Source organism: Rhincodon typus, chromosome 39, assembly GCF_021869965.1.
Source record: "Rhincodon typus isolate 14 chromosome 39, sRhiTyp1.1, whole genome shotgun sequence".
Lineage (NCBI taxonomy): Eukaryota > Metazoa > Chordata > Chondrichthyes > Orectolobiformes > Rhincodontidae > Rhincodon > Rhincodon typus.
Genome location: NC_063370.1, coordinates 5,782,348 through 5,804,625, shown reverse-complemented (window position 1 = coordinate 5,804,625; position 22,278 = coordinate 5,782,348). Strand labels below are relative to the sequence as shown.

The window sequence follows — 22,278 nt, the reverse complement described above, 5'->3', positions numbered from 1 at the left end:
TCTGGGTGAAGAAATTCCTTCTCAGTTCAGTCCTAAATCTGCTCCCTCTAATCTTGAGGCTATACCCTCTTGTCTTAGCTTCACCTGCCAGTGGAAACATCCTCTCTACTTCTATCTTATCTATTCCCTCCATAATTTTATATGTTTCTATAAGATCCCCCCTCAATCTTCTGAATTCCAATGAATATAATCCCAATCTACTCAGTCTCTCCTCATAAGCCAACCCCCTCAACTCCGGAATCAACCTAGTGAACCTCCTTTGCACCCCCTCCAGTGCCAGTACATCCTTTCTCAAGTAAGGAGACCAAAACTGCACACAGTACTCCAGGTGTGGCCTCACCAGCACCTTGTACAGCTGCAACATAACCTCTCTGCTTTTTATTTCAATCCCTTTAGTAATGAAGGACAAAATTCCATTTGCCTTCCTAATTACTTGTTGTACGTGCAGACTTACCTTCTGTGATTCATGCACAAGGACACCCAGGTCCCTCTGCATAGCAGCATGCTGCAACTTTTTACCATTCAAGTAATAATACTTTTTACTATTACTCCTACCAAAATGTATGACTTCACATTTATTTACATTGTATTCCATCTGCCAGACCTTTGCCCACTCACTCAATGTATCTATGTTCCTCTACACACTTTGCTTTGCCACTCATCTTAGTGTCATCTGCAAACTTTGACACCCTACACGTGGTCCCCAGCTCCAAGTCATCTATATAAATTGTAAATAATTGCGGTCCCAACACCGATCCCTGAGGCACACCACTAGTCACTGACTGCCAGCTAAAATAGCACTCATTTATCCCCACTCTTTGTTCCTGTTAGCATGGATAGAGGATTGGTTGACTAATACTTTACCCTTAATGCCATGCATCCTTATCTTATGCAGTAGCCTCTTGTGCGGCACCTTGTCAAAGACCTTTTGGAAGTCTAGGTACACCACATCCACTGGGTCCCCATTGTCCACCTCGCTCGTAATGTCTTCATAGAATTCCAGAAGATTTGTCAAGCAAGACCTGCCCTTCATGAACCCAGGCTGCGTCTGCCCAACGGGACAATTTGTATCAAGATGCCTTGCTATTTCTTCCTTGATAATAGACTCAAGCATCTTCCCCACTACAGAGGTTAAGCTAACTGGTCTATAATTCCCCATCTTTTGTCTACTTCCCTTTTTAAACAGTGGCGTCACATTTGCTGTTTTCCAATCTGCTGGGACTGCCCCAGAGTCCAGCGAATTTTGGAAAATTACCACCAGTGCACCTGCTATTTCTCCCGCCATCTCTTTTAGTACCCTGGGATGCATTCCATCAGGGCCAGGAGACTTATCAATCCTTAGCTCCATTAGCTTGCCCAACACTACCTCTTCCGTAATTATGATTGTTTCCAGGTCCTCACCTACCTTCGTCTCTTTGTCTATTACTGGCATGTTATTAGTGTCCTCCACTGTGAAGACCGATACAAAATACCTGTCCAATGCCTCGGCCATTTCATCATATCTCATAACTAAATTCCCCTTCTCATGCTCTAAAGGGCCAACGTTTACTTTAGCCACTCTTTTTCGTTTTATATATTTATAGAAACTTTTCCTATCTGTCTTTATATTCTGTGCTAGTTTTTTCTCATGTTCTATCTTACTTTTCCTTATAGCTCTTTTTGTGGCTTTCTGTTGACCTTTAAAGTTTTCCCAATCTTCTAGTTTCATGCTGTTTTTGGCCACTTTGTATGCCTTCTCTTTCAATTTGATAGCCTCCCTTATTTCTTTAGACACCCATGGCAGATTACCCCTTTTCTTACAGTCCTTCCTTTTCATTGGAATATACTTTTGCTGAGCACTTTGAAAGATTGCTTTGAAAGTCCTCCACTGCTCATCAACTGTCCCACCATAAAATCTTTGTTTCCAGTTTACTTTAGCCAAGTCCTCCCTCATTCTATTGTAGTTCCCCTTGTTCAAGCACAGGACCCTTGTATTGGATTTTATCTTCACACTCTCCATCTGTAAACCTTAAACCTAAACCTAAACCTCCACCTTAAACCTATGCCCTCTAGTTTTAGACTCCCCCAAACTGGGGAAGAGAATTTTGGCAATTTATCCCTATCCATGCCATTCATGATTTTATACACTTCTTTAAGGTCCCCCTCAGCCTCCGATGCTCCAGAGAGAATAGCCCCAGCCTATTCAGCCTCTCCCTATAGCTCGAACCATCCAAACCCAGCAGCTTCCTTGTAAATCTTTTCTGAACCCTTTCAAGTTTCACAACATAGAGTCATACAGCACAGAAACATACCCTTCGGTCCAACCAGTACATGTCAAGTATAGTCCCAAACGAAACTAGTCCCAACTGCCTGTTCCTGGTTTTTCCTATAGCAGGGAGACCTGAATTGAATGCACTATTCCCCAGAAGTGGCCTAACCAGTGTCCTGTACAGCCACAACATGACATCCCAACCCCTACACACAATGTACTGACCAATGAAGGCAAGCTTCACTATCCTGTCTACCTGTGACTCCACTTTCAAGAAACTATGCACTTGCACCCTTGGGCCCCTTTGTTTGCCAACACTCCCCAGGGCCCTACCGTTAACTGTATGAGTCCTGCCCTGATTTGCATTTCCAAAGTGCAACACCTCACATTTATCTAAATTAAACTCCCTTCTGTTACTCCTCAGCCCATTGGCCCATCTGATCAAGGTCCTATTGTACTCTGAGATAAATTTCTTCACTGTCCATCACACTACCAATTTTGGTGTCATCTGCAAAACTTATCAACCATGCTTTCTGTATTCGCATCCAAATCATTGATATAAATGATGAAAAGCAGTGGACCCAGTACCGATCCTTGCAGCACACCACTGGTCACTGGTCACAGGCCTCCAGTCCAAAAAAAAACCCTCCACCACTACCCTCTGTCTCCTATTTTTAGCCAATTTTGTATCCAATTGGCTAGCTCTCCCTGGATCCCAGGTGATCTAACCTTACTAACCAGTCTACCATGTGGTCACTCCGTAAGGGGCCCAACAATCTCTTCCCTAGCTTTCTGCAAAGTTCTGGGATACATCTGATCAGGTCCCAGGGATTTATGCACCTTTGTATCCAATGTGAGCACTTTTCATGATGTCTGTATTTATTTCCTTACGCTCTCTAACTTCCATATCCTTCTCCACAGGAAAAACTGATGCAAAATACTTGTTAGTGTCTCACTCATCTTCCATGGTTCCACACATAGACATGTTGATCTTTAAGGGGCCCTATTCTCTCCCTAGTTACTTTTTTCCCTTTAATTGTGTTTGTAGAATCTCTTTGCTAAAGTTATCTCATGTCATCTTTTCGCCCTCCTGATTTCCCTCTTAAGTATACTCCTACTGGCTTGATACTCCTCCAGGGATTCACTCGATCCCAGCTGTCTGTACCAGCCATGTGCTGCCTCCTTTTTCTTGATCAGAGCCTTAATTTCTCTAATCATCCAGCATCCCCTACACCTACCAGCCTTGCCCTTCGCACTTGCAGGAACATACTGTCTCTGAACTCCTGTTATCTCATTCTTAAAGGCCCTCCACTTTCCACCCATCCCTCTACCTGCGAATAGCCTCTCCCAGTCAATTTTTGAAAGTTAAAAATCGAAAGAACTGCAGATGCTATAAATCAGGGACAAAAACAGAAGTTGCTGGAAAAACTAGTAGGTCTGGCAGCATCTGTGAAGAAAAAAATCAGTTAACGTTTCAAGTCTGATGACCTCAGAACCCTGAGGAAGGGTCACCAGATCCGAAACGTTAACTCTGATTTCTCTTCACAGATGTTGCCAGACCTGCTGAGTTTTTCCAGCAACTTCTGTTATTGTAACTTCTGAAAGTTATTGTCGAAATCGGCCTTGCTGCGATTTAGAGCTTTAACTTTTAGATCAGGTCTATCCTTTTCCATAACGGTTTAAAACTAATAGAATTATGATCACTGCCCCCAAAGTGCTCCACCACTGACATCTCGGTCACTTTCCCTGCCTTATTTCCCAAGAGAAGGTCGAGTCATGTTCCTTCATTTTGCCCCTTTTTATTTGTTCACTATTCCTAAATACACCTGAACTGAGTGGTTTGTTTGGGACGTTTCGAAGGGAGGTTAAGAGCCAACTGCATCAGTATAGGTCTGTGATTACATGTAAGGAAAGAGCAGGTAAAGGCAGCAGATTTCTTTGATTAAAACTAGAATTCAATTCTACTTTATTAGTTGAATGGAAATTCCACCAACTCCTATGCCAGAGGCCTGAGCATAATGTGGAGGCTGAAGTACCCCATCACCAGTGCTGAGGGAGTGCAGGTTAGGCAGCAGTGCCATCTTTATTAATTCCTCTGTCAGTGCCTGCTGCGGGTGACCTGCTCCTTTTATCACATCACCAGTTGTGGGATCTTGCTGTGGAGAAATTGTTGCATTTTCTACATTGCACGCAAGTGCCCGCACCTTTAAAATGTTTTTCAGTGGCTGTGTACCATTTTGTGATATCTTGAGGTCATGAAAGGTGCTATATAAATGCAAGGCTGTCTTGTGTGCACAAATGAGTGGCAGAGAGATCACAGAGGGTATCACATGTTGGTGTGGCAGCCTTAGAGAGAGCTACAGTCAGAAGGTGGAGTCTGTCTGTGTGTACAGAGTGTGAATTGACATGCTTTCCATTAGAAAATTATCCTTTCCCTGAATGAAGGTCCATCTTGAGATAACAAATAGTCTTTTCTGCATGATTTGGTAAAGCAGAAGTTGCTGGAAAAGTTCAGCAGGTCTAGCAGCATCAGTGAAGAAAAAATCAGAGTTAACGTTTCAGGTTTGGTGACATGAGGATGAGTCGCTGAACCCGAAACGTTAACTCTGACTTTTTTTTTCTTCACAGACGCTGCCAGACCTGCTGAGCTTTTCCAGCAACTTCTGTTTTTGTTCCTGGTTTACAGCATCTGCAGTTCTTTCGATTTTTATGATTTGGTAAAGGTTTGGTTTAGTAACGCATCTGGAAAGACAGCGCCTGCAACAACAATGCAGTGGTCCTGTCTTCCAGCTCTCCCGACCCAATACCAGACTGGGTATGGAAACAACAGGCTGGTTAAGTGAAATCACCCTATCTCTGAGAATTGAGTTGCTCACACTGTGTGCAGAGGTCTGAATCGGGGGGTGATTTGAGTGTGGGAGTATCTGCAATGATTCCATCTCCCAATGTGACTGATTCTCTCCTCTTCTGCTCTGTAGGCCGTGATTACAGCAGCTCATCGCGAAGGTAAGAGAAACCAGTCTGCACAGTATCACGGGAATGTGTTTTTTGTAAGCCAGGCCATGCCTGTTGGAGGGGATGTGAGCTGACTGAGCGGTGCAGACCTGAACAGCCTTAAGGCATCAGTGCTGCGTTGGCATTGAAGGGGGTTTATTTCAGAGAAGGAGCTCAGCAGTTGCTGGGGTTGGAAGACCAGCCACTCCTTAGTGTGATCCATCAACTGACTGCTGTATAAATGTTGAGGCTTGCTCCAGCCCCCTGCTATGCTGTTCCGCACTGCCCCCACCCCCCCACACCTCCAGCCCAATCCACGCAGTCTCAAATTGGCACTTGCTCCTGAGGCTCTTTTGTGAAACCTCAAGTCACTCGAATAAGGAGGTGTTCATCTCTTGAAGAATCATGCAGCTCTGAAGGAGGCCATTCAATCAACTAAACTCTATCGACCTCTTTAACATAGCTATCCAGTTGGCTCCTAACCCCGAGCAGAATTGCCCCCACGTCAGTTAGCATTCTGGGAAAAAAATGGAGATGGCGGGGTGGTGAAAAATAACGGTTTCCTGAAAGTAACATGTTTGCTTCATTCTGTTGTCTTCCAGACGTTCTCGCTCGCGTTCGAGAAGCCCTCACCATCGTCATTAGAAGCCACTGCTCATCCTTCAGTTGGCCTCCTCGCTAATTTTAGCGTTCCTCTTGATCCATCGACACGGCCAGTAACACAGCGTTCTCTCCACGCAGAGCCATCAAGAACTAGCTGCAGGAGCCAAATGCCTAATAACTACTGTGCACGTGCGCCTGTATGTATGTACATTCTATTTATCGTGTCAGCGATGTACACCCAACCACTTTGGGTTGTATCTGTACTGCAGCTGTGTATAACCCAGGGTTGGAAGCAAAGCACGTCTGTAATTGTCACAGTTTTATTTAGTAAAGTATAGAGTGACTCTGCTTCAAAAGATTTGCTTTAAGGTGACCGTACCAGCAAACAGCTCTGTTTTTAATCTCGTTTTTTTTCCTTCTTTGACACCTAATCTTTTGTCTGCTTTCTCAGTCACAATATTGACAAAATGTTTGGACGCGGGTATGTTTGTGTGTGCGTGTGTGTATGTAATGCGTGTACATTTGTATCTCCATTTGACAGCTATCCTCGTTAGTTTTAAGGGGCTGGAAGTGGGTGAAAGTCTTGCCTTAGTTTGTGACCTTACTCTGCTGGAGAGCACAAGTGATAGCAACTGAACTGTACTTCCTGTAAGGTCTGGTACATGGTTTGGTTTCCCTTCCCTGTTCAAGGACTGGGCCCCTGTGCTTTCTTAGGGTAGTCTGGTGACTCCAGAAAGATGTTATTGTGTGTCAAAACCAAAATGGGTATTTAGTGACAAATTAAAACGCTTGCAGACTCAGACTGGAATTAGATGCTCCCACAAACAGAGAAGTAGCCCAACACCTTGGTATCCCACCTTCCTGAGAAGATTGAAAGCAAGAGGGTGCATTCCGATGGTACAGGACTGTGTCTGTATAGCATGAATGCAGAAGTGTCAAATAAACATACCTTTTTTTTTCTAAAGAAAAATTCTGCTGCCCCTTTCTGGCAAGGCTGTGCTCTGGGCTGTTGTAGGCCTCCCGCCCATTAGTGCCAGTGGTGAGCCCCCCTCCCCCCAATACCATTGTGCCCCTGAGTTGAAGGTCCTGCTGCCAAATGTTTCTTATCACTCTGTGAATAAATTCAGCAACAAGTCTGTACCCAATTGGAGATGAAGCAAAGCACCATAACAGAAAGTAGAACTGCCAGGGCACAAAACCCACGATGGACAGCCCCACCAGGAGGAAACACCTGTCCCTTTTTTTAAAGTGTCGGACAGTTTGGTTCCGCAGAAGTGCTGTGCCTGGCGAGTTTTCAATCGCTGTGTTGGAAAGGAAATTGTTATTTACCAGAAAGCATCATTTCTGTACAGAGTTTACTCTTGGGTGTGTGTGCTATCAGGTCCAGCTCAAATCCATGTTGAGGGATTTTGGAGATGTCCTGTTTCTGAGCTGGTTTAAGCAAGTGTCTGTCCTGGGCAGTACCTGCTCTGCAATTCCAATGCAGCGAAACCTGATTTGGTTTATCATCTTTTGTTTAAAATTTTCAGATCAATTAGAAAACCATCTGTGTTTCGCGAGTTGATATTTTCTCTCCCCCAGCTCGCTATCCTTTGGGCTACATTAATTCATTGACATTGTCTGTCTTGTTTTGTTCCCTCTCTTGTATCTATGGGAAGGAGGGCCCTGCTTGTGAAGATGTGATTCTGTGATTATTGTGTCTTGCTGTGACTGCAGACTGATTCGGGCTTCACCACTTTATTCTGACGTGTTTAAACATTTTTAGGAGTTTTTGTCATGTACAGTTTGTAATTTTTGCCTCTTTCTGTAAAATGTTTCTCCTTTAACAAAAAGTAAAAGTTTCTGTTTTCTCTGGCTAGTATTATTTACATTTTTTTTCCCAAATGTGTGCTGGACGCACACAGAGTAAAGCTCTCTCTACTCTTATAAACATAAAGTAAATGTTTTGCGACACTGTCTCCATCAAACACTTCTAGGACAGGAACAGCACGGGGTTAGATACAGAGTAAAGCTCTCTCTACACTGTCCCCATCAAACACTCCCAGGGACAGGGACAGCAACAGCACGGGGTTAGATATGGAGTAAGGCTTCTTAGAACTTGGAACATAGAACAGTATGGCACAGGAACAGGCCCTTTGGCCCACTAGTGTACAGAACATGATGCCAAATGAACCTAATTCTTTCTACCTGCCCTTGGTCCGTATCTCTCCATTCCTTGCATATTCATCTGCTTACCTAAAAGTCCCTTAAATGCCCTTATCATACCTGCCTCATATCACATCTCGGTTCTGGTTTTCTTAATCTGTTTGAATTATTTTCATTTGTTTCACTTAAAACAGCAGCAGGACTTGCAGTTTCCTGGGGCTGTTTAATCTGCCCTGTTTAGTTTGGGGTGCGTTATTGGCAGAAGCTAAGAAGCAAATGCACATGCTCGATCTTTATTGAGACAATCTTCTGCTCTTTTAAACTGAATGAAGTAGTCTCTCTACTCTTTTAAACTGGAAGTAAAGCTCCCTCCAAACTTTTAAACTGAAAGTAAAGCTCCTTCTATACTGTCCCCATGAAACACTCCCAGGGCAGGAACAGCATGTATATGTTATGAGGAGCAAAGCTTTTACACCAACATCAAGCATTGAGGTTGCAGAGGTTCAGGCTGTGTTTTTTGTATGTTATCCTGCTGCTGCTGGTAGAAGATTGACTGGTAGAACCGTGATAGCCACTGTCTCTCTCATTGTCAATGCAGGAGCACAAGGGGAGGATAGAGTTAATCTGAGGAAGTGCATTTTGAGAATGACAGAATTGCAAAGGGAAGCTGGAAGACAGAGATATGTTTGTCCTGACCCTTGATGTTTTTGGTCTGGATGTGGGGCTAGGGTAGGATTAACCCCATAGATGTCAGGAATATATTGACCCTGCGCATGCATTAAAGGGAGAGCTAGGTGCAAATGAAGATGAAAAGTAGTGAAGAATATGAAAAGGAGATAGAAGGCGCTAACGTGGAGTGTTAGGACATCGATCTAATCAGGCTGGATGCTGTAAACTTGAACCCAAAACAACTGGGGAGAGGTGAATTGAAAATTGCAGCACTCAAACTAAGAATGTGTCAGGCATTGGTTCTGTCTCCAGTTGGGCTGTTGGGATACAGATTAGCCATGATAGAAATGAATGCCAACACAAGCGAGGAGGGACTGAATGGTCTCCTGTTCCTTGATTTCTGCTAAATCTTCACTCACTCACACACACAGGCGTGCGCACACGCACACACACAGGCGCACATAGACACACACCAACCCCCAATTCCGTCCTTGGGAAGAAGCTGAACGAGCGGGAAGGAGTGTGTGGGGGGGTGGAGGATATCCAAAGTGTGAGAAACGAATGAGCTGTCAGCGGGAAATGTCAGCTGAAACGCAGCCTGACCACAATGACCATCTGTACTGACCATGGTGACTGTGTGTGTTTGCCGGTGGTTTGTGAGGCCAGCTCGGGGAACTGGAGTGAGTTTCCTTATCTCTCTGACCTGCTGGATGCTGTGGCTTCTCAAGCCAGTGACCGCCCTGCTCGTGGGCAGGATCCGTTCTCAGCCAGCCATGGCTGGGGAAGTGGGGGAGATCTGCAGCAGTCGGGGTGCCTGGGAGCATTTCACCGTTAACAAAGAATTCGTCGTTTCTTTCAGCCCTGCTTCAGACTCTCCTCCCAACAGCATGTTCCTCAGGTGACCTCACACAAACTATTCCACGTCCGTGCAATCCAGTCATGGGGTGCCAGGGCGGGTGGGGGGTGGTATCGATGGTGAGCCTGTATGTACACTCATGACCTGGCTTCAAGCTGCCTTTGTACTGACGCTTCAAATTTCGAGGCATGACCCTCGTTCAGCGTCACCCCCACGGGCTGTGTAACCACCTACAGCCCTTGGAGGTCTCCGATCTGCAATTCCGCTCTCTTGTAGAAACGCTGACTTTAATCAGTCCACTGTTGCTGGCTGTACCTTCCGTTGCCTGGGCCCCAAGCTCTGGAATTCCCTTTCGTAAGCATCTCTGCTTCTGTCTCTTCTTCTAGATACTTGCTAAAATGCACCTCCTAGGCAGCACTTTTGGACACTTCTCTTGGCAGCTCCGAATGTGGCTCAGTATCAGATTTAGTTTGATGAACACCCCTGTTGAAACACGTTTTACTATTTTTCTAAACAACCTGTTCAGAGACGTTATTACACACCTCTGGAGCAGGTGGTGCTTGAACCCGGGCGTCCTGGTCCAGGGGTAAGGACGTTACCACTGTACCGCAGGAGGACCCTTTTACTCTGCTAACGGTGCCACAATTCTTCACTTCGGATCCTGACTCTTCGGGCTTGCCACATTCTAAACTGGTTCAACCTAGCACTGCAAAGCCCTGTTTGAGAAACCTCCCAACCACTGGGAATCGGGATTATGAACAAACGAGGACTGGTGATACCTCCACAGTTGAGAAGCCTACAGATTCTTGTTGACCAGACTCGGCCCAGAGGTGGTCACTCGAGCTGAGTACAGAGCTCCTATCAACTGGAATCCTAGCCTCCCCAGAGGGAGTGGGGAAGAATTGGAAGAGGAAGGCGGAATTTGGGGAATTAATGTGGATTTGAGTTGCACCCTTACTATTTCCTCTTGTTTCTCCACTTAACATGAGGTCTAGTTGGTTTGTAGGGGTTTAAGGAGGGAGAGAAAGACTCTGGGCTCTTAACATATGCTTGAAGAGAACCATAGCATAGTGGACAGCAACCTTACCTGTGTTATACAGCATGGAAACAGACCCTTCGGCCCAACTTGTCCATGCCAACCAGGTTTCCTAAACTGTACTCGTCCTACTTGTCAGCATTTAGCCCATATCCTCTAAACCTTTCCTATCTATGTACCTGTCCAAATGTCTTTTTAAATGTTGTAATTGTACCCGCTTCTACCATTTCCTCTGGCAGCTCTTCCTATACTCTCACCGTCCTCTGTGTGAAAAAGTTGCCCCTCAGGTCCCGTTTAAATCTTTCCCCTCTCACCTTAAACCTAGGTTCTTTGCTTATTTTACGTCCAATCCTTAGCAATCTGACTGACACAGAGGCTCACTGGTTCAAGTGTCACACATGAAATTTGAACAACTCCATCCAGCCTGTTGCACTCAGTGCGGTGCTGAGGGACTGCTGCACTGTCAGAGGTGCCGTCATCAGGAAAGGTCTCCTTTCTCAGTGTGTTCAAACAACATCCAGGGCAGCTCTTGCCGGTGCCCTTGGGCCAATATTTATCCCTCGACAAACACCTGAAACAGACTATCCCATTGTGACCACCCTGCTGCGTGTGGGACCACGCTGTGTACCAGTGATCTGCTGCGTTTTCCTAAAATGCTGTGGCAAAATTGGCTGACAAACTGCTTTGGGGCGGCCAGAGCTTATACATGAGGCGCTACGCGAATGCAAGTCTCTTTTACATTGCCTTCACCCCTCCCCTCAAATCTGCGTGTCATTTCTGGGTTTTTCAAAGCAGTTTTTGTGAAGTGCTGTGAGCAGTCTTGCCCCCCCACCCCGCCCCAATATTGGAGGGAGGGTGACCTTGCATTGGAGGTGAAACAGCAAAGTTTCACTACATTGGCCCCTAAGATGAAGGAGTTTGTCCTGCAATGAGATGCTGAGTAATTGGGCCAATATTCTCTAGATTCTGGAAGAATGAGAGGAGATTTCATTAAACAATCCATGCTATGAAGATGGAGCGGTCGACACAGATCTATTCCTCCCTGGGCCTGGGGAGTCTAGAACTCAGGGGACGGAACCTCAGGATAAGGGGTTGCTGATTTGAAAACCGAGATGAGGAAGAATCCTTTTGTACAAAAAGGGTTGTGAATGTTTGGAATTCTCTACCCCCAGAGGCTTGCAGGTCCCCTGATGGGACGGACAGATAATTTGGTCTCTTGTGGAATCAAGGATTACGGCGAGCGAGAGGGAAAATGCAGTTGAAGCTTGAGATCAACCATGATCGTATTGACTGGCAGAGCAGGCTCAATGGGCCAAATGGCCTGGTCTTCATCCTAAACCGTGTGTTTTTATAAAGTAGAGAAACAAAGGTTATGCCTGAGCTGTACAGGGCTAAAGTCCAGCAGGAGGAGAGCACTGAAAGTGTACTGCTAGAGAGAATAAGAGATTTCATTATTCTCATCCCCCGTCAGCACACTGAGTAAAGTTAGATGTTGTGGAGATGAAGGGGAACTTGGTTGTTTCTGTGACTCTGTAAATGGAGCTTTCCTCTGTGAGAAGATTTTTCATTCCCAAGGTATTAGTAGCAGACAGACAAGAGTTGCTAATCCCTTTTACAACCCTCCAGGCTTTCAGTTAACACTGGTATTAACCTCCTCAACACCTACCAGACAGAGGTGATTTCAGCAGATATCAGAATCTGCCAACCTGTCTGTATGGGGCCCCTCTGTAAAAGGTGCATTTTGTTTTGAATAATGCTTTTTGTTGGGGGTGGGGCGGGGGAATAAACTTGTAATGCTTTTAATGTAGCAAAATGCCTCCAAGGTGGATTCACGGGAGTTACTATCAAGCAGAATTTGACACTGAGCCACAAAAGGGATGTTAAGTCACATGAGAGAAGCCTTGGTCAATGAGGTAAGTTTTAAGGAGTGGCTCAAAGGAGAGAGAGCGAGCGTGGGAGGTTGGGGTGGGGTAAGGTTTAGGGAGGGAATTCTGGAGCTCAGGGCCTAGGCAGCAGAAGTCAACACCAGTGGTGGATCAATTAAATTCAGCAGATGCGCAAGAGGCTGGAATTAAGAGTCTTACAGCATGGAAACAGGCCCTTCGGCCCAACCTGTGCATGCAGACCAGGTTTCCTAAACCGAATTAGTCCCATTTGTCTGCATTTGGCCCATATCCCTCTAAACCTTTCCTATCCTTGTACCTGTCCAAATGTCTTTTAAATGTAACTATACCTGCATCTACCACTTTCTCTGGCAGTTCAGTCCACATACGCACCACCCTCTTCGTGAAAAAGTTGCCCTTCGAGTCCTTTTAAATCTTTCCCCTCTCACCATAAACCTATGCCCTCTAATCTTGGACTCCCCTACCCTGGAGAAAAGATCTTGCCCCCCTTGATTTTATTAACCTCTATAAGGTCAGCCCTTAGCCTCCTACGCTCCAGGAAAAAAAAGTCCTCGCATTTTCAACGTCCCTATAACTCAAACATTCCAGTCTCAGTAACATCCTTGTAAATCTTTCTTGCAATTTAATGACATCCTTCCTATAGTAGGGTGACCAGAGTTGTACCCAGTACTCCCAATGTGGCCTCATCAATGTCTTGTACAGCTGTAACATGATGTCCCAACTCATGTACTCAATGCCCTGAGCCATGAAGGCAGAGATCTCGGAGGGTTGTGAAGCTTGGGTTTGGGAGAGGGTGGCAATCCAGACTGGGGAGGGATTGGAATGTGAGATTTTAATCGGTTATCAAGCAATAGAGAGTGACAGCCCTGAGGAGCTGAAGAAGTGAAAGTAAGAGGGAAAGAAAACCGAGTGTGAGATATCAAAATATCGAATAATAGAAAGGGATTACAGCAGAGCGTGAGAGAGGGAGGGAAGGAGGGACAGGTGAATTGATGGTGAGAACCGGATGTAGAGAATGAGGGAGAGAGTAATAGAGATAAGACCATAGGAAATCGGAGTGGGAGTAGGCCATTTGGCCCCTCAAGCTTGTTCTGCTATTCACCTACATTATGGCTGATCAACTATTTGGATGCTATTCTTGCAAATGATATACAGTGGTCCAACTGGTCCTGTCTTCTTCAAACTGGATTCCAATAATTTCATTTCTAGGTATTACAGATTTCTCACTTTGGGTATCCATATGTCCCTCTGTCTTTGACAGACTTCTAGATATTAATCTGTCTTGAACATACTCAATGACGGAGTCTCCACAATCCTAGTGGGTAGAGAATTCCAAAGATTCACCAGAGTGAAGATTCAAAAAATACCTCATCTCAGAACTCAATAGCCTACCTCTTCTTCTAAGACCATGCCCCCTGATTCTTGATCCTCTTGCTAACCTCCAGCCTAGGGGGAAGCATCCTTCCTTGTGAAAAATGTTGTAAGCTTTGATGAGATCACCTCTCGTTTTTCTGAACTCCGGTGACACACGCCTGGTCCTCTTGAAGGGACAGTCCCACCATCGCAGAGTTCAGTCTGGCGTCTGGTTTTACTGTCAAGTCCAATGCACTTGCCCTGTGGAATGATGCAGAGCACTTGACGGTACCAGAGAGACTGTGTTTCATTATAAATCTGTCCGTGTCAGAGTCTGGAAGGCATCGAACTCCCTGAAAGGGAGACAGGTTGTAAGGGAGAATGGTAAATGGGTTTGTAGGTTAACAGCACACTTCTAACACTTCACTGTTATATTTCAGGTTACAAGATGAAGAACTCCCATCATTTAACACCAGGGGTACAAAAGGGGTTTTCCAGGAAAATGCAGCTGTGCTCACCCAACACTAGGCGAGACAAATTTGGCCAGGCAAGGGGTTTTAAAATATGCACTAGAAAGTTAGGAGGGAAAAGCAGTGAGAATACGCTGCAGGAAATCGAAGACAGCAGAACGGGTAAACCAAGCAGTTCAAGAACAAACCAAAGGTTGCCTTTCTCAAAATCCACCTCAGATGGTTTGTCTTTTACAAGCTCTTTTAAAGAGGCCTTCCTGCCAGTTATAGGAAGAAGATTATTAAGCTGGAGAGGGCTCAGTAAGTGATTGACCAAGATGTTGCCAGGTGTAGAATGTTTGATCTTTAAAGAAAGCTGGACAGGCTGGGACTTTTTTCACTGGAGTGCAGGAGGTTTATAAAATCATGAGGGATATTGAGAGAATTAGTGGTCATTGTCTTTTTCCTAGGATGGGGGATTTCAAGACTAGGAGACACATTTTCAAGGTGAGAGGAGATAGATTTTAAAAAAGACATGAAGGGCAAATTACACAAAGTGTGGTTCACATGGAATGAACTTCCTGAGGAAGTGGTGGATGTGGCCACAGGTACAATGTTTAAAAGACATTTGGATAAGAACATGAATAGGAAAAGTTTGGAGGGATATGGGCCAGGAGCAGGCAGCTGGGAGTAGTTTAATTTGGGATTATGGACTGGTCGGACTGAAGGGTCTGTTTCCGTGCCTGTGTGACTCTATAACTCTACGTAGTGTAACGTGCATGTTCACAGAATCTCAGAATGGTTACAGTTCTCCTGCCTTCTCCCCAGCACCACCACCTTTTTCAGATAAGAATCAAAATCTCTTATGAAAGCCTCAATGATACCTCCCTGCGCCACACTCACAGGTAGCACTAGCAACTGAGTAAAAAAGATTTCTTGCCCCATTCACTTTTTTATATTCTTAGATCCGTGCCCCCTTCGTTCTCGATCTTTTCAAGAGTGGGAAAGTTTCTCCCTACCTACTTTGTCTGGACCCCTTGTAACTTTGAACACCTCAGAGGGACTGAAAAGCAAGAAAGTCCAAGATCTGTATGTTTCTGTACTTGCCTGATAGCTTCCCCCAGAGGAGAGAAAGAAGGTGTGGGAACTCAAGGGTAAGGTAGGGATAACCAATTCACAATGTGCCCCCCCCCACCTCACTCTGAAATACTGGGTGCAGGTATCAGGATGCAAAGGCTATGAATTGTTCCTGGCTGTGTTGTTGCCTTGTGGTTACTGATGCTCGCTGACCCTAACCCTATTCCTAACTATAACCTTTCTAGCCAAAATCCAAATGCCCCAAATTGGGACCCTGAGGAGTAAAACCAACCAATTTATATAGATTATACCAAAAGTGAACATCACTCATTTCATAGAATCCCTGCAGCATAGAAGCAGGCCATTCGGCCCATCAATCCTCCCTACCAACCCCCCTGCCCTATCCCTGTAATCCTGCATTTCCCATGGCTAACCCACCTAGCCTGCGCATGGCCAATCCACCTAATCTACTCATCGACTGTGGGAGGAAACTGGAGCACCTAGAGGAAACCCATGCAGACACAGGGACAATGTGCAAACTCCACACAGACAGTTGCCCAAGGGTGGAATCAAACCCGGGTCCCTGGCACTGTGAGGCAGCAGTGCTAACCACTGAGCCACCGTGCCATCCCACAGATTTAGAAAGCCACAGTTGGCTGTGGACAAATGTTGAGATGTAAATAATATAAGAACTAGGAGCAAGAGTAGATCATTCAGTAAAAGTCTGCTCTGCCATTTGATACGATCTCATCTCAGCCTCAACTCCACTTTGCTCCCCATCAGCCTTCAACCCAGTAGTAATTACACATCTGTCCATCTCCTTAAATTTGCTCAATGTCGACTCCGAGGGTTAACTGTCTTAACCTGGCCAGGATAGGGAAAGCAATAGAAAGAGATAGCCAATCGAAGATTGAGGTTACCATTGAAACAAAGGAATATGTGAGAAATGGGAACAACTGCCTCACAGCTTGGGACCATCCAGTTTATCCTGACCCTAATCCTCATTGCCTGGCACTGTCCCATTTATCTTGACCTTAAAACCTAACTCTAACCCTAAGACCTTCACCAAAGCTAACCCAAGCCTATCGCTCCAAACCAAACCAAACTGAATGGCAACCCTAAACCAAACACACCAATAACCCTAACCCTAAACTAAACCCAAATCCAAACCCTAACCTTAAACCATCAATAACCGTAACCCGGCCCAGTATGACATTAGAGGATCAGTCATGAAGATATCGATTGATATAGCAGCTCAAAGGGCCTAATGGCCTACTCCTGCTCCTAGATTCAATGTTTGTAACTCAACCCAATCTTAACTTTAACCCAAACTTTACCTAATTCTAACAAACGAAGGGGAGATGCTGCCTTACTGGGCTAGTCATCTAGAGGCCTGGCTAATACTGTGTGGGGGCATGGGTTCATATCCCACTGAGAACAACTGGTAGCTTGCAAATTCAGAAAGCTAGTCTCGGCGATAGTCTCGGCGATAGTGGCAATGAAACTGTCGACGGTTGTTTCAAAACCCATCTGGTTCATTGATGTCCATCAGGGAAGGAAACCTGCCAACCTCACCTGGTCTGGTCTATGTGGAACTCCATATCCACGGCAATGCCCCTCTGAAATGGCTGAACAACCCACTCAGTTCAAGGGCAATTAGAGATTCAAGAACAGCTTCCTCCTTGCTGTTATTTGACCTCTGAATGGACCTCTCAAAGTTTACATTTAATGTTGATATCGCTCTGTTCTATTACCCTAATGCACTCTGCTGGTACTGCATGCAAAACAAAACTTTTCACTGTACCTAGATACATGTGACCATAATAAATCAAATCAAAAAAAAAGGGCAATAATTGATGGCCTCACCCAGTGACACCCACATCCCATTTTAAAAAGCTGTGAATAAACCCTTAACCCGATGGGCATCCAGTTACTGTTGAATGTTGTGGTCTAGTAAAATATGCCATGGGTCCCCAAACTTCCAGTCTCTGTGCAAGCCTGGAAAACAGAGGGCGTCCGCACTTTCAGTCTGGGCTCATAAACAAAGAAAAACGGCCAATGTGCACTTAGTCAGCAAAACACACAAACTGAGGATTCCCCAGTGCAGGAAATAGGACAGCCCACTTGTGCACAGCAAGATCCCATAAACGGCATCGTCGTAATGACCCAACAGTGTGTTTTATACAATGAGGGCTCAATATTGAGCAGACTTCCCAGAAGGACTGCCCTTCAACAAAAAAGGGGGGCCTTTGTAGCATCCACCCGAGAGGTCTCGGGTTAACGTCTCATCCAAAAGGCAGATCCTGAGGCGGTGTAGTGCTCCCTCGGTGCCAGCCTTGAGGCTGGCCTCGATTTCGCGCTGAGGGCCCTATAACGTGGGATTTGAGGAACACCCCCTCAACTTCCTTGTGGGATGTGACAGATGGCTACTCACTCAATGTCTGAGCCAGTCTTGCAAATTGTAGAGGAATGCACGTGCCCCACCATTTTGCCCCAGATTAGATTTGCCCCTTCAAGGGCGCAGATGGGGAACAGGCTGTGGACACAGTTAGCAAGTCTTGTGATCGATGGGAGGCTTGGGTTGGGTATGTGAAGCAATGTTTCCTCATGTTTAACCCAAGCCTCCCTAACAATTCTCTGTTAAAGTCTGTCTCTGCCAAACAACACAAAGAGCTGGAAGGATTTGCTGAGCTGGAAACAGGCAGCAACGGGTTCCACAGTGTGGATCTGTGAGGGTCAGGGTCATTCTCGAAGCTTCTTTCCCAACTGAAAGGGATTCCTTTGACCCCAGATGACCAGACAGCAGGGTCGCGAGGTTACCAAACACACCCAGACAGTGGAGTAGCCGGAGGCTGGGAGGGAGGTCCTGACAAAAATGAGACACCTGTGTTTATTGAAACACCACCTGTGGGGTTGGGTATGGGGGCTGGGAGTCAGGGCCAGGAGAGACCCAGCCCGTGTCTGAAGTTGAGGGGGGTTGCTGACGATGTGTGCAGGGGAGAGGGGAGAAGGCAGTGAGGGGGCAATGAAGACAGAAGGAGTTTGGTGAAAACAGGGAGGCAAGGGAGACGAGCGGGAGGCGTAAGGGGGAGAGGGAGAGGGAGAGGGTAAGGCAGAAGGGCAAAAAGGGGAGAGGGAGGAGAGGAGAGGCATGAAGGGAGGAGGGGGCTGGGGGGTAAGGTGGAGGGGGCGCAAGGGAAGAGAAGGAGGCATGTCAGGGGGAGGGGAAAGGGGAAGAGGGCAGGTGAGTAGGGGGGAAGGAAAGGGGAAGGGAAAGGGTTGGGGAGGGAAATTGGGGAGGGGAGGGGAAGGGTGGGAGGGGAGTGATGGGAAGGGGAGGAGTAGGGAGGGAAAGGAAGGAAGGGGAGGGAGTAAGGAAGAGAGGGAGGGGGAAGGCAGAAGGGCAAAGAAGGGAGAGGGAGGAGAGGAGAGGGGCGAAGGTGGAGGAGGGGGGGGGGGAGGGGAAGGAGGGGGAGGGGGTAAGGAAGAGAGGGAGGGGCAAACGGGAGGAGAGGGAGTGGTGGACAGAAGGGGGTAAGGCGGAAAGAAAGGAGAGAAAAGAGAGAGGATGGGACAGAGCGAGAGTGGGGGTGGGGAAGGAGTTTGGAATAGGGGGGTATCTGAGGGACCCAGGAGGTGTATGAGGGAGAAGGGGACAGTTTCAAGGAATCCCCAGGCTCTGATGGAGAAATTGTGGAGTTACTCCATTAACTCCTTCACGTCCGCCCTTAACCTTCATCCTGTACGTCCTTGAACCCAGTGGTGGTACCGCACAAAGACCTGCATTTGTGTGGTGCCTGGTCAGGGTGTCTCGCAGGTTTTTGAGCGCAGGAAGGATGGCAGCCATTTTGCACACGGCAAGATCCCAGGGAGAGACATTGGGCCCCTGGACACACTGGGGATGAACCGAGGGGCTCGAGAAGAGTTACCGCCCCCAGCACGCCCCTCAGGGTAATGCCTCACCCGACTCCGCCCCCAGTGTCCCCCTGCACCAGGCACAGTGCCATCTCTCTCTTCACTAGCTGCCCCTCCCACAATTTCCCCCACACCATCACTAACTCCATTATCCCCCACCCCATCGCCCACCCTTCGCCTCCCCCACACCATCTTCGCCCCCCCATACCTTCATACACCCTTCGCCCCCCTCACACCTTCACCTCCCCCCCACCTTCCCCCCCCCTTCTCCCCCCCCCCAACCCATCACCCACCCTGCCCCTACTCAGTACTGGTCTGTAGCTGTTAGGACACGGGGGCGCTGAAGGAACTTGTGAGCTCGGTGTTGTTTCAGGAAGATTGAGGGGGGAGTTGGTGGGGGATTGATGCACGGAGGCAGGGCAGGCTGATCTACAGCAAACGTTGGCGCTCGCATTCGCCTTTCTGTCAGCGGTTTTCTTTATAAAACTCAGTGAGGTAGTGCTCTCTGGCACAGGCTTTGTGTAACACTGACCTCTGTCATGTTTAGCCAGCTGCCTTGGCTCAGTGGGGCAGTGGTTAGGCATTATGTCTGCGGCATAACCCCCCCAACCTGCCAGCCCCCACACACCGAGACTGTAATTACCAGGCTGGTCTGTGCCCAGGTAGAAATTACCTACATCTGTTCCTTGTGGTCTCCCGTGGCTGAGGAGAGGGAGCGGAGTCTGAGCTGATGCAGATGGCAATGATCTGTGTTGCCTGGCACAGCGTTGAATAATTGAGGATGGTTGCACAATGGGGCAGTCCATGACCTTATGTCAGGGTTAAATCCGACAGGGGTAGTTGAGGGGGTGCTCTGATTAAGCCTCAGTGCATTCACATGTTTTTCCAAATTAATTAACAGACCCAAATTGTGAGGTGGTTAGCTATGAGTAGGAAAATCAGCAGCCTGGAGGGTTTGTGCTACCAGGAACCTCACTGAGTCAAACCAATATCAGGTGGGGGTGCTAGATTGGAGAGGTTGAGTTGTCCCTCTCTAAGGTGAGGCTCCATTCACCCTCTCTCTCTCTCTGTCTCTATAATATGCATCCAGATCTAGTAATTGGACACTAATTATCTGAATGGTGGATTTAGTCTGTTCATTAGACTGGGATGACAGCCGGGCCACTTAACAACAAACTCCAAATGGCATCCACTGCACCAGAGGGCTTTCCTTCGAGAAGGCCACAAACGTCACTTGGTGGGGAGAAAAAAGGACTGGACAATTTCCTGGTACAACAACAATACCGACTTGCATTTATCTAGCACCTCTCATGGAACAAAAGGGGTCCTTACACGGGTCTATAAAATCAGAAGGTGAATAGCCAAAGTCTTTTCCCCAGGGTAGCAGAGTCCAAAACTAGAAGGGCGTAGGTTTAAGGTGAGAGGGGAAAGATTTAAAAGGGACCTAAGGGGCAACTTTTTCACGCAGAGGGTGGTGCGTGTATGGAATGAGCTGCCAGAGGAATTGGTGGAGGCTGGTACAGTTACACCATTTAAAAGGCAGATGTATGAATAAGAAATGTTTAGAAGGATATTGGCCAAGTGCAGGCAAATCAGACTGGTTCAGTTTAGGAAACCTGGTCAGTATGGACAGGTTGGGCCGAAGGGCCTGTTTCCATGCTGTACCATCACTATAACAAGACGGCTGCACCACAGAATTTAACATTGAGTTACTCACATATATAGTAGGAAGGCCAACAACTCTGGAAAAGGAAAATTTTACAGAGCATTTTTGAGGGAGAAAAGCGAAACAGAGAGGGGCAGACGAATGAAATTCAAGAGCTAAAGGTAAAGGCCCCCCCACCCCACCATTGAAATCTACGGGATGAGCAAGAGGCACAGTAGCTCATGGGTGGCACAGTGGCTCAGTGGTTAGCTCTGCTGCCTCACAGCGCCAGGGACCCAGGTTCGATTCCACCCTCGGGCGACTGTCTGTGTGGAGTTTGCACATTCTCCCTGTGTCTGCGTGGCTTTCCTCCGGGTGCTCCAGTTTCCTCCCGCAGTCCAAAGATGCGCAGGCTGCGGTGGATTGGCCATGCTAAATTACCCCATAGTGTCCAGGGATATTTAAGCTAGGTGGGTTAGACATGGGAAATCAGGCGTAGGATAATGGGTCTGGGTGGAATGCTCTTCGGAGGGGCAGTGTGGACCTGTTGGGCAGAATGGCCTGTTTTCACACTGTAGGGATTTTATGACTATGACAGGCCAGAGTTAGATGGGTGGAGGTATCTTGCAGAGTTGGGAAGACTGGAGGGTGTCACAGAGATAAAGAGATTAAAGGCAATGGATCAGTTTGTATAAAAGGATGGTGATTCACTGTAGGTTACCCAAAGAGATTGAGCCTGTATCCATTTGAGTTTGCAAGATTGAGATGTGTATGTTTTCCCCTCGTGAGAGACCCTAGAACCAGGGAACACATTTTAAAAACAAGGGATCTGCTACTTCACAGCGCCAGGGACCCAGGTTCAATTCCAGCTTCAGGTGACTGTCTGTGTGGAGTTTGCACATTCTCCCCGTGTCTGCGTTGGTTCCTTCCAGGTGCTCCAGTTCCCTTCCACAATCCGAAGATGTGAAAGTTTGGGTGGATGGGCTGTGCTAAATGGCCCCATAGTGTCCAGGGATGTGCAGGCTGTGTGAATTAACCATGGTAAATGTGGGGCTATGGGAAAGGGTGAGTCTGGGTGGATGCTGTTTGGAAGGTTGGTGCATACTTGATGGGCCGAATGGCCTCAATCTGCACTAAAGGGATTCTATGATTTGAGATAAGGAGAAATATTTTTCTCTCAGAGGTTTACAGGGCTCCCTTTCCTGTGCAGAGGTTTGCTGAATATTTTAAAGCAGAGGTAGATAGGTGCTTTTCTAGCCCCAAGGGGGTGGAGTTGAGGCCGTGATCAGATCAGCCAATGATCTTACTGAATGACGGAGCAGGATCAATATCTTGAATGCCCTGTTCCTGATCCTAATTTGTATGTCCTTCTGTAAAACGATTA

At 46.8% G+C, this 22,278-nt stretch overlaps 1 protein-coding gene across 3 annotated transcripts in view; it reads left to right on the top strand.

Annotated features, from left to right (window-relative positions):
• Positions 1-7,699, top strand: part of LOC109925808 (CLK4-associating serine/arginine rich protein) — a 62,234-nt gene extending 54,535 nt beyond the window's left edge. For all 3 annotated transcript variants that reach the window (XM_048618177.1, XM_048618178.1, XM_048618179.1), the window contains exons 21-22: positions 5,227-5,254; positions 5,845-7,699. In XM_048618177.1, the coding sequence (XP_048474134.1) occupies positions 5,227-5,254; positions 5,845-5,887 (71 nt within the window). In that variant the 3' untranslated portion in view covers positions 5,888-7,699. The remainder of the gene's footprint in view (positions 1-5,226; positions 5,255-5,844) is intronic.
• Positions 7,700-22,278: the final 14,579 nt, after the last annotated feature.